General features: G+C 54.1%; 1 protein-coding gene across 3 annotated transcripts in view; it reads left to right on the forward strand.

Annotated features, from left to right (window-relative positions):
• Positions 1–12434, forward strand: part of LOC119979603 (Golgi integral membrane protein 4-like) — a 75275-nt gene that overhangs the window by 41963 nt on the left and 20878 nt on the right. For 2 of the 3 annotated variants that reach the window (XM_038822074.1, XM_038822072.1), the window contains exons 7-9: positions 1586–1747; positions 2344–2574; positions 10289–10455. In XM_038822074.1, coding sequence (XP_038678002.1) covers positions 1586–1747; positions 2344–2574; positions 10289–10455 — 560 coding nt within the window. The remainder of the gene's footprint in view (positions 1–1585; positions 1748–2343; positions 2575–10288; positions 10456–12434) is intronic. The other variant, XM_038822073.1, reaches the window with a different exon arrangement.

The raw sequence follows: 12434 nt of genomic DNA on the forward strand, positions 1-12434 counted from the left end.
TGCGGTTATGGTGTGAGGTTGCGATGTGGGGTTGCGGTTATGGTGCGAGGTTGGGTTGCGGTTATGGTGTGAGGTTGCGATGTGGGGTTGCGGTTATGGTGTGAGGTTGCGATGCGGGGTTGCGGTTATGGTGCGAGGTTGCGATGTGGGGTTGTGGTTATGGTGTGAGGTTGCGATGTGGGGTTGCGGTTATGGTGCAAGGTTGGGTTGTGGTTATGGTGTGAGGTTGCGATGTGGGGTTGCGGTTATGGTGCGAGGTTGGGTTGCGGTTATGGTGTGAGGTTGCAAGGTTGGATTGCGGTTATGGTGAGAGGTTGCAAGGTTGGGTTGCGGTTATGGTGCGAGGTTGCGATGTGGGGTTGCGGTTATGGTGAGAGGTTGCAAGGTTGGGTTGCGGTTATGGTGCGAGGTTGCGTTGTGGGGTTGCGGTTATGGTGAGAGGTTGCAAGGTTGGGTTGCGGTTATGGTGTGAGGTTGCGATGTGGGGTTGCGGTTATGGTGTGAGGTTGCGATGTGGGGTTGCGGTTATGGTGCGAGGTTGGGTTGCGGTTATGGTGCGAGGTTGCGTTGTGGGGTTGCGGTTATGGTGCGAGGTTGCGTTGTGGGGTTGCGGTTATGGTGCGATGTGGGGTTGCGGTTATGGTGCGAGGTTGCGTTGTGGGATTGCGGTTATGGTGTGAGGTTATGATGTGGGGTTGCGGTTATAATGCGAGGTTATGTTGTGGGGTTGCGGTTATGGTGAGAGGTTATGTTGTGGGGTTGCGGTTATGGTGTGAGGTTGCGATGTGGGGTTGCGGTTATGGTGTGAGGTTATGTCGTGGGGTTGCGGTTATAATGCGAGGTTATGGTGTGGGGTTGCGGTTATAGTGCGAGGTTATGTTGTGGGGTTGCGGTTATAGTGCGAGGTTATGTTGTGGGGTTGCGGTTATGGTGTGAGGTTGCGATGTGGGGTTGCGGTTATGGTGCGAGGTTATGTTGTGGGGTTGCGATTATGGTGAGAGGTTGGGTTGTGGGGTTGCGGTTATAATGCGAGGTTATGTTGTGGGGTTGCGGTTATAGTGCGAGGTTATGTTGTGGGGTTGCGGTTATAGTGCGAGGTTATGTTGTGGGTTGCGGTTATGGTGCGAGGTTATGTTGTGGGGTTGCGGTTATAATGCGAGGTTATGTTGTGGGGTTGCGGTTATAATGCGAGGTTATGTTGTGGGGTTGCGGTTATAATGCGAGGTTATGTTGTGGGGTTGCGATTACGGTAGTGTTGTAGGTCTGAAGTTGCGATGCAGGGTTGCCGTCATTGTGCAGCACAGGGTTACAGTACCCTACCATTCTGTGGATATGAAAACATTGCCAGTGTCCCTTTGTGTGGCTAGTTTTGTTTGGGCTGTGCTGACTTGGACATCTGGCCTAGATTGAGGGATAGGATGGATATCCTATTCACTCAGCATATTTCCATATTGTGGTCTTTATTTATTCTAATAGTGAAGACTGGTCTTGACCTTGCTTTGTGCCTTCACGAGAATAATCCCCTTGTTGCGCAATCCTCCTCAGATACCGACTGTTCTGTGTTTATTTGTGACTCTTTCGACAGGCCCAGGTGGAAGAGTTCAGACAGCTGAAGGAAGCTCTTCGCGCGATGCCAAGTTTCAAACACTCTGGACTGAATCCGGCCGTCCTGCAGGAACAGAATCAGGCACGGCAGGAACATCCCTGGGGTCCTGACAACAACCGGTCGCAAGCCACAGAACAGAAGGTACAGCTAATTTAAGACAAAACTTCTCCTGATATTTCACTTCAGATTTGCTGATTTGTTGCTGAGTGGCATAAATATTAAATGGAGTTTGAAGTTATGAGGGGCCCTGTTATTGTCAACCTGGAGATCCCGTTTCAAATCCTCAGCTTAGAAAAATGGGAGTTGCGTTGTTCGAAGTATTTTGGGTAATGTCAGGAAAATTGTTAACGGGAACAATTTGAGGGAATTGCCGTTTTGTTTTCAACTAAATTCCCATTTTCCCGGAGGTGTGTCCAGCTCGGTATTTGCTGTAATGAATATCCTGGCATGGATTCGCAGTGTCCCTGGGGACATGTATCTGAGGCAGTGTAAAGCTGAGGGTCAAGTAGGGTCACAGGCCTGTGTCCAGGCAGTGAAACCGAGGCCAGGTATATTCCCTCAGCCAACCTCTTTACAGGCACCAAGAGGATGAGGACATTCCCTGCCTGGCGTTCCCTTGGATGAAACTCCTTCTCATTTGTTCCCACTTTGCTGCAAAACCTCTTGGATTTCTGCGGAGCTGAGGTTTTGGTGCCCGGAGACCGAGTGCAGTAATGGGCTTCTCTTTCCTTTTGAAGGAGCGGCCGCTCCAGGACGCGGTGATGAGCGAGGAAGAGCGAGCTGAGTCTCTTCAGAGAAACGGAGAGGCGGGAGGGAAGGGCCAGGCTGGAGAGCCAGTGCAGGGACGTCCCCCGCTCAGGAATGCGCCAGTCTGGGATTTGAACAATCGGCCACGCCCGCAGGACGAGGGTGCCAACCGCGTGCTGCGATTTACCAGGACGGTGAACAGCTTCCAACCTGATAGGCAGGTGAGACCTCACACCTCACGTGGATTTGATGCTGTTTTTTGGGTCCACCCTATTGTGACGGAGCTTTGCACAGAGGCATCTCTGGGGTGGGGAGCAGCTCTTTTGTAACAACAGATTCTGAGGGGTCATGGTGGGATTAGGGGGTGATGTGGGTCTTTGTGTCTGTGTCCCTTTTTATTTAAAGAGCAAAATACAATGGATGCCAGAGACAAAAGTGAGATGGGAATGGGACAAGTAATGAAGCAAAGGACGAGTCCGGAGGAAGTGTGAATGACAACAAAAGCATGACCAGTACCTGCAACCCAGTAACTGGCTAAAGTTAAGGCCTAAACTTGTTGAATTTGAGTCCCAAAAGGTTGTGAATTAGAGGTGCAGTTCCCCAAACTTTAATCGAATTCCATTGGAGGCTGAGGAGAAATTCTGTCTCTCTCTGCACAGGTGTGGTTTTGGCTTGACGAGCATTCCCAATATTTTCTGTTTTAATTTCCTGCTCTTAAATCTGGCCTAAAATGAAAGTAAATGTATGAAAAGGAAATTCAGAGCTCTGACTCTCGGTCGGGACTGGGACTGCCCCTGTGGTTTGATCCTGCTAACTGGCCGCCAGGTGGTGCTCACTGACCACACTCGCCATGCAATGCTCTCGAATACACTCAGTGCGTTCAGCAAAAAGCTCATTGGCCTTGTCCTCCTCGCATTTCTTTCTTTAAGACATCTTCAATCAAAGGTGTGGAAAAGGAAGGAGCAGTTGCTGGTTTAGCTCACTGGGCTAAATCGCTGGCTTTTAAAGCAGACCAAGCAGGCCAGCAGCACGGTTCGATTCCCGTACCAGCCTCCCCAGACAGGCGCCGGAATGTGGCGACTAGGGGCTTTTCACAGTAACTTCATTGAAGCCAACTCGTGACAATAAGCGATTTTCATTTCATTTCATTTCTGGGGGGATTGCTCCTGTACAAAGTGAACTTCCAGCTGGGAATACTGGTATGTTTTGGATCCCATTAGGATCACAAACCGGAGTAGGCCATTCAGCCCCTTGAACCTGCTCCACCATTCGGTAAGATTGCCGCCGATCTGATCTACCAGCCTTCACGAACAGGCGCCGGAATGTGGCGACTAGGGGCTTTTCACAGTAACTCCATTTGAAGCCTACTTCTGACAATAAGTGATTTTCAGTTCATTTCATTTTCTTTTTTTTAAAATAATTTTTATTCAAGTTTTTTAATAACAATAACAAATTTTCTCCCCGCAATGTAAAACAAACAAGGCGTGTTTCCACACCAAAACAAAACAAGAAAAGAACTCTTTCTCCCCCCCCCCCAATAAATAATAACAAATAGCAATACAAGAAAGAAGAAAATAACATAACAAACCCACCGTCGCAAAAACAAACCCCCTAACCATCACCAAACCCACCCCCCTCCCCCCCCGGTTGCTGCAGAGACCGACCAGTCTCTATCCCTTCGCCAGGAAATCGAGAAAGGGCTGCCACCGCCGAAAGAACCCCTGTACCGACCCCCTCAGGGCAAATTTCATCCTTTCCAACTTGATGAACCCAGCCATGTCGTTGACCCAGGTCTCCGAACTCGGGGGCCACGTGTCCCTCCACAGTAACAGAATCCTGCGCCGGGCTACTAGAGACGCAAAGGCCAGAATGCCGGCCTCTCTCGCCTCCTGCACTCCCGGCTCTGAAGCTACCCCAAAGATCGCGAGCCCCCAGCCCGGCCTGACCCTAGACCCAACCACTTCCGACAAAATCCCCTCCACCCCCTTCCAAAACCCCTCCAGAGCCGGACATGCCCAAAACATGTGGGTGTGGTTTGCCGGGCCACCCGAACACCTCCCACACCTGTCTTCCCCTCCGAAAAACCGGCTCATCCTTTCCCCCGCCATGTGAGCCCTGTGCAGCACCTTCAGCTGAATTAGGCTGAGCCGTGCACAAGAGGAGGAAGAATTCACCCTCTCCAGGGCATCCGACCACATCCCATCCTCAATCTCTTCCCCCAGCTCTTCCTCCCATTTCGCTTTGAGCTCATCTACTGAGGCCTCCTCCTCCTCCTGCATCAGTTGGTAAATAGCCGAGATCTTCCCTTCCCCGACCCACGTCCCCGAAAGCACCCTGTCCTGCACCCCCCTTGGCGGCAGCCGCGGAAACTCCTCCACCTGCCTCTTAACAAAGTCCCTGACCTGCATATACCTAAAAGCGTTCCCAGGGGGGAGGTTCCACTTCCCCACCAGCTCCTCCAGAGTCGCGAACTTCCCATCCAAGAAGAGGTCCCCAAACTGTCTGATGCCTGCCCTGTGCCAACTCCCAAATCCCCCACCCGTTCTCCCTGGTGCAAAACGGTGATTGCCCCGTATCGGGGCCCAAACTGAGGCCTTCACTTCCCCCCTATGCCGCCTCCACTGTCCCCAGATTTTGAGAGACGCAACCACCACCGGACTCGTGGAGTACTTTGTCGGGGGGAGTGGAAGTGGGGCCGTCACCAAAGCCTCCAGACTCGTACCCGCACAGGACGCTACCTCCAGTCTCTTCCATGCGTCACCCTCCCCTTCCGTCACCCACCTGCGAATCATCGCCACGTTCGCCGCCCAATAATATCCACACAGGTTGGGCAGCGCCAGGCCCCCTACCTCCCTTCTTCGCTCCAAAAATACCCTCCTTACTCTTGGGGCGTTCCGCGCCCACACAAACCCCAGAATCGACTTATTCACCCTCCTGAAAAAAGCCTTCGGGATCAATATGGGGAGGCACTGGAAAAGAAACAAAAACCTCGGGAGCACCGTCATTTTAACCGACTGGACCCTGCCCGCCAACGAGAGCGGCAGCGCATCCCACCTCCTGAACTCCTCCTCCATCTGCCCCACCAGCCTCGAAATGTTAAGCCTATGCATAGCCCCCCAGATCCTAGCCACGTGGACCCCAAGATACCTAAAGCTCCCCTCAGCCCTCAACGGGAGTTCCCCTATCTCCCTCTCCTGACCCCCCCGGGTGCAGGACAAACAGCTCGCTTTTCTCCACATTGAGCTTATATCCCGAAAAGTCCCCAACTCCTCAAGTATCCTCAGCACCTCTGGCATCCCCTCAGCCGGGTCCGCGAAATACAGCAGCAGATCATCTGCATACAGCGACAACCGGTTCCCCCCCCCGCGCACAATCTCCCTCCAACTCTTCGAGTCCCTCAGTGCCATGGCCAGGGGCTCAATTGCTAACGCGAAGAGCAGGGGCGACAAGGGGCACCCCTGCCTCGTCCCTCTCAAAAGCCGAAAGTCCTCTGACCTCCTCCCATTCGTCACCACACTCGCCACCGGGGAGCTGTACAGCAACCTCACCCAGCTAATGAACCCCTCACAAAACCCAAACCTCCGCAACACCTCCCACAGGTAACTCCACTCCACCCTATCAAAAGCTTTCTCTGCATCCATGGACGCCACTATTTCTGACTCCCCAGCCACCGGCGCCATCATCATAACATTCAGGAGCCTCCGCACGTTGGCATTCAATTGTCTCCCCTTTACAAACCCGTTTGGTCCTCATGAATCACCGCCGGGACCACATCCTCCACCCTCCTGGACAGCACCTTTGCCAACAACTTGACATCTACGTTAAGGAGCGAGATCGGCCTATAAGACCCACACTGAATGGGGTCCTTGTCCCACTTCAGTAGCAAAGAGATAATTGCCCTGGACATTGTCGGGGGCAGAGCCCCCCCCACCCTGGCCTCATTGAGGGTCCTCACCAGCAGCGGGCCCAGCAAATCTGAAAATGTCTTATAAAATTCCACCGGGAACCCGTCAGGCCCCGGCGCTTTCCCTGTCTGCATGCTTCCCAGCGCCTCCACCAGCTCCTCCAACTCAATTGGGGCCCCCAAACCCTCCACCCGCTCGTCCCCTACTCTTGGGAACTCCAGCTTATCCAAAAAGTGGTCCATCCCGCCTGCTTCCCCGGGGGGTACCGCCCGGTACAGCCCCTCATAAAAGGATCTGAACACCCCATTGATGTCCTTTCCACCCCGCACTAAGTTCCCACCTGCATCCGTGGCTCCCCCAATTTCTCTAGCTGCCTCCCGCTTCCGGAGCTGGTGGGCCAACATCCGACTTGCCTTCTCCCCGTACTCATACACCGCCCCCTGTGCCCTCCTCCACTGCGCCTCCGCCTTACGGGTGGTTAAAATGTCAAACTCCGCTTGAAGACTGCGCCGCTCCCTCAGAAGCCCCTCCTCCGGGGTGTCTGCATATCTCCTATCCACCCTGACCATCTCCTCCACCAGCTCTCCCTCTCGACCCTCTCTCCCCTCTTCCTGTGCGCCCGAATAGATATCAGCTCCCCTCTAACTGCCTTTAGCGCTTCCCAAACCATCCAAACCTGCACCTCCCCGTTGTCATTGGTTTCCAGATACCCCTCTATGCCCCTACGGATCCGCCCGCACACTTCCTCCTCTACCAAAAGCCCCACATCCAACCTCCACAGCGGGCGTTGATCCTTCCCCTCCCCCAGCTCCAGGTCCACCAAATGTGGAGCATGATCAGAGATGGCTATCGCCGAATACTCCGCCCCCACCACTCTCGGGATCAGCGCCCTGCTAAGCACGAAAAAGTCAATCCGGGAGTACGCCTTATGAACATGGGAGAAAAAGGAGAACTCCCTACCCCCCAGCTTCAAAAACCTCCAAGGGTCCACCCCTCACATCTGATCCATGAACCCTCTCAGCACCAAGGCCGCTGCCGGCCTCCTGCCCGTCCTAGACTTCGAGCGGTCCAGAGCCGGATCCAGCACCATGTTAAAGTCCCCACCCAGAATCAATCCCCCTGTCTCCAGGTCCGGGATCAGGCCCAGCATACGCAGAATGAAGCCGCATCATCCCAGTTGGGGGCATAAACATTAACCAAGACCACCCGCTCCCCCTGAAGTCTCCCACTCACCATCACATATCGACCTGCACTAGCCGCCACCACTTTGGACGCGATGAACGGCATGCTCTTACCCACCAAAATTGCCACCCCACGGTTCTTTGCATCAAGCCCCGAGTGAAACACCTGTCCCACCCAACTCTTTCTTAGCCTCACCTGATCAGTAACCCTGAGGTGCGTCTCCTGGAGCATAGCCACATCCGCTCCCAGCCCCCTCAAGTGAGCCAAGACCCGGGATCGCTTCACTGGACCATTCAGCCCCCTCACGTTCCATGTGACCAACCGAACCCGAGGGGCCGTCCCCTTCCCTCTACGCCGATCAGCCATAGCCCTTCCTTAACCCACCACGTGCCCAGTGAACCCCCCAAGCCCGCTCCCCACAGTGGCAAACCCCCCTCCCAACCCCCCCCTTCACCATCCATTCCCTCACAGTCCCTGCAGCAACAACCCGGCAACCCCCCCTCCTCCTCCCGCCCAAACCCCTCCACCCCTCCCCAAGCTAGGGCCCCCCCTAGCTGCGTTACCCCCAACATTATGCTTCCGTGAGTCAGCTGACTTCTGCTGACCCCGGCTACTCCCACCATAACCACGACCCCCCCCCCATGCAACACAGTCGCCAATCCCACCCTCCCAGCGCCGGCACTGCCCCCACTTCCTCCAGCGCGGGAAGAAAGCCCGCGCTTCCAACCCGAGCCCCGCCCCTCGACCCAACACGCGGGAAAAAGACGGACACATGACCCATCGGGACCCCAAACTACTCCCCCACCCACCAGTGGAAAAAACAAAAAAAAAGCACCACAATAAATAACCAACAGCCCCAAAGAAACCCCGAAAGAAACCAAATAACCATAACTCAAATAGCAAAAACGGCGAAAACAAACAGGAAACAACCATCAGCAAACACAGCCACTATGGGCGAAAGGATACCTCAGAGGGCAAAGCCTCCAAGCAAAGTACATTTCCCCCCAGTCCTCAGTCCGAATCCAAGTTTTCAGCCTGGACAAAAGCCCAGGCCTCCGCCGGAGTGTCAAAATAGAGCTGGCGGTCCTTGTACGTGACCCAGAGGCGAGCCAGCTGTAGAAGGCCAAACTTCAGCACCTTCCTGTGGAGCACTCCCGTCGCACGATTGAAGCCAGCTCTTCTCCTCGCCACCTCCGCGCTCCAGTCCTGACAAATCCGAACGTCCGTGTTCTTCCACCTGCTGCTCCTCTCCTTCTTCGCCCACCTCAACACGCACTCCCGGTCAACCAAGCGGCGAAAACGGACCAGCACCACCCTGGGTGGTTCGTTCGGCCTCGGCTTCCGCTGCAGCACTCGATGGGCGCCTTCCAGCTCCAGGGGACCACGAAACGACCCCGCACCCATCAGCGAGTTTAACATTAGGACCACATAGGCCGCCAAATCCGAACCTTCCAGCCCCTCCGAGAGGCCCAAAATCCGTAGATTCTTCCGGCGGGAGCGGTTCTCCATCTCCTCCATCCTCGCCTGCCATTTCTTGTGCAGTGCCTCGTGCAACTCCACTTTCACTGCCAGGCCCAAAAGCTCATCCTCATTCTCCGAAGCCTTGTGCCGCAGCTCCCGAATCTCCCCGGCCTGAGCCGTCTGAGTCGCCACCGGCTTGTCCAGCGAGGCCTTAACCGGCTCCAAAATCTCGGCTTTGAGCTCCTTGAAGGAGCGCTGAAGCAGCTCCTGCTGCTCCCGCGCCCACAGCTGCCACACCGCTGCTGCTGCTTCCCCGCCCGCCGCCATCTTGCTTTTTCTGCCTCTCGCCTTTCTCTGTGGTAATACCGACTTCTGGATCACTCCACTGCGAGTCCACTTCATCGACCGGCTGCTGGGCACACTGGCTGTGTTTCTCCCCGGGGGAAAAGTCGAAACAGCCCCGTTGCGGACTCTTAAAAGAGCCCGGAAGTCCAAAAAAAGCGGGAGCTGCTGAACGTGTGGCTTAGCTCCGCATTGCCGCCACCGGAAGTTCCTCATTTCATTTTCAAACAAACCAGAGGACACAAACTTTACTTTATAACAGCGTCATGCGACATTGTTAATTTGACAGGAAAATATCCCATGAGTTATTTATGGCACTGTGCAGACAATAACACCGATCTTGGTGACTGCCTCAGCCCTTATTAACGTGTTCCGCATATTCTTTATGTTAGTAAGCACTGTGTGACAGTCCTCGCATTGAACCAAATTCTGGCAGGTCAGGCAGCATCTGTGGAGGGAATCAACAAGTCAGTGTTCAAGATGCAAATCTTTAAACCTCAAACGTTAACTTGCCTGCTTTCTCCCTCCCAACACTGACTGACTGTCAAAAGCATTCAAGCCTTGGATTTTCCAGCATCTGTGTTTTTATTTTGTTTTATTTTTTTAATAAATTTAGAGTGCCCAATTCATTTTTTCCAATTAAGGGGCAATTTAGCGTGGTCAGTCCACCTACCCTACACATCTTTGGGTTGTGGGGGTGAAACCCACGCAAACATGGAGAGAATGTGCAAACTCCACACGGACAGTGACCCAGAGCCGAGATCGAACCAGGGACCTCGGCGCCGTGAGGCAGCTGTGCTAACCCACTGCGCCACGTGCTGCCCCTGTGTTTTTATTTTATCCGTCTTTTTAAAACATTCCTATGTTTCCAAAGATCCCGACGTAAGTAGCAGGGGGTGGGAAACGTTTGTGAGGTCTACCCTTTGGGTGAGGTGCAGTAATCTGGAGCAATGCACTTGGTAGTCATCATTACACCCTGATATTGGGCAGAAAGAGTCCCTTGAGATCTATTCCGAGAGTTCCGTGTTTATTTCTGTTCACACAGGATACGAAAGTGATGGCTGAAGGACTGGATCAAACACACGGTGTCACTGTTGAGCAAGACCACATAATGCTGGAGGGAGAGCCACCTGATGGAAAACAAGAGCCTCCTCCAATCAGTGAGCAGAAGTTAGAGAATCACGAAAACAGCCATCAGATGCAGGCAAACAGGTATGTCCACAAGGAAGTAACGGGCCACTCTAGTGAGAATATAAAATCTTCTGATTTGATGGGTCCCGTAGGCTCGGGGAAGAGGCGCTGAACAATTGCCAACTTGTATCCATTTCTGCCAAGCTCTTCTGAAGATGCTGACTCCATGATCAGTTCCGTGTTTGACTGGTGATGACCCCCACTGGGTCACAGGTCCCATAGACACTGACTCTCACTGGGTCACAGGTCCCATAGACACCGACTCACTGGGTCACAGGTCCCATAGACACCGACTCTCACTGGGTCACAGGTCCCATAGACACTGACTCTCACTGGGTCACAGGTCCCATAGACACCGACTCTCACTGGGTCACAGGTCCCATAGACACCAACTCACTGGGTCACAGGTCCCATAGACACCGACTCACTGGGTCACAGGTCCCATAGACACCGACTCACTGGGTCACAGGTCCCATAGACACCGACTCACTGGGTCACAGGTCCCATAGACACCGACTCTCACTGGGTCACAGGTCCCATAGACACTGACTCTCACTGGGTCACAGGTCCCATAGACACTGACTCTCACTGGGTCACAGGTCCCATAGACACTGACTCTCACTGGGTCACAGGTCCCATAGACACTGACTCTCACTGGGTCACAGGTCCCATAGACACTGACTCTCACTGGGTCACAGGTCCCATAGACACTGACTCTCACTGGGTCACAGGTCCCATAGACACCGACTCTCACTGGGTCACAGGACCCATAGACACTGACTCTCTGGGTCACAGGTCCCACAGACACTGACTCTCACTGGGTCACAGGTCCCATAGACACCGACTCACTGGGTCACAGGTCCCATAGACACTGACTCTCACTGGGTCACAGGTCCCACAGACACCAACTCTCACTGGGTCACAGGTCCCACAGACACCGACTCTCACTGGGTCACAGGTCCCATAGACACTGACTCTCACTGGGTCACAGGTCCCACAGACACCGACTCTCACTGGGTCACAGGTCCCATAGACACTGACTCACTGGGTCACAGGTCCCATAGACACCGACTCTCACTGGGTCACAGGTCCCATAGACACCGACTCTCACTGGGTCACAGGTTCCATAGACACCGATTCTCACTGGGTCACAGGTCCCATAGACACCGACTCTCACTGGGTCACAGGTTCCATAGACACCGATTCTCACTGGGTCACAGGTCCCATAGACACCGACTCTCACTGGGTCACAGGTTCCATAGACACCGACTCACTGGGTCACAGGTCCCACAGACACTGACTCTCACTGGGTCACAGGTCCCATAGACACTGACTCTCACTGGGTCACAGGTCCCATAGACACTGACTCTCACTGTGTCACAGGTCCCATAGACACTGACTCTCACTGGGTCACAGGTCCCATAGACACCGACTCTCACTGGGTCACAGGTTCCATAGACACTGACTCTCACTGGGTCACAGGTCCCACAGACACTGACTCTCACTGGGTCACAGGTCCCATAGACACCGACTCTCACTGGGTCACAGGTTCCATAGACACCGATTCTCACTGGGTCACAGGTCCCATAGACACTGGGTCACAGCTCCCATAGACACCGACTCTCTCTGGGTCACAGGTCCCATAGACACCGACTCTCACTGGGTCACAGGTCCCATAGACACCGACTCTCACTGGGTCACAGGTCCCATAGACACCGACTCTCACTGGGTCACAGGTCCCATAGACACCGACTCTCACTGGGTCACAGGTCCCATAGACACCGATTCTCACTGGGTCACAGGTCCCATAGACACCGACTCTCACTGGGTCACAGGTCCCATAGACACTGGGTCACAGGTCCCACAGACACCGATTCTCACTGGGTCACAGGTCCCATAGACACTGACTCTCACTGGGTCACAGGTCCCATAGACACTGACTCTCACTGGGTCACAGGTCCCATAGACACTGACTCTCACTGGGTCACAGGTCCCATAGA

Source organism: Scyliorhinus canicula, chromosome 16, assembly GCF_902713615.1.
Source record: "Scyliorhinus canicula chromosome 16, sScyCan1.1, whole genome shotgun sequence".
In the NCBI taxonomy this organism is placed as follows: domain Eukaryota; kingdom Metazoa; phylum Chordata; class Chondrichthyes; order Carcharhiniformes; family Scyliorhinidae; genus Scyliorhinus; species Scyliorhinus canicula.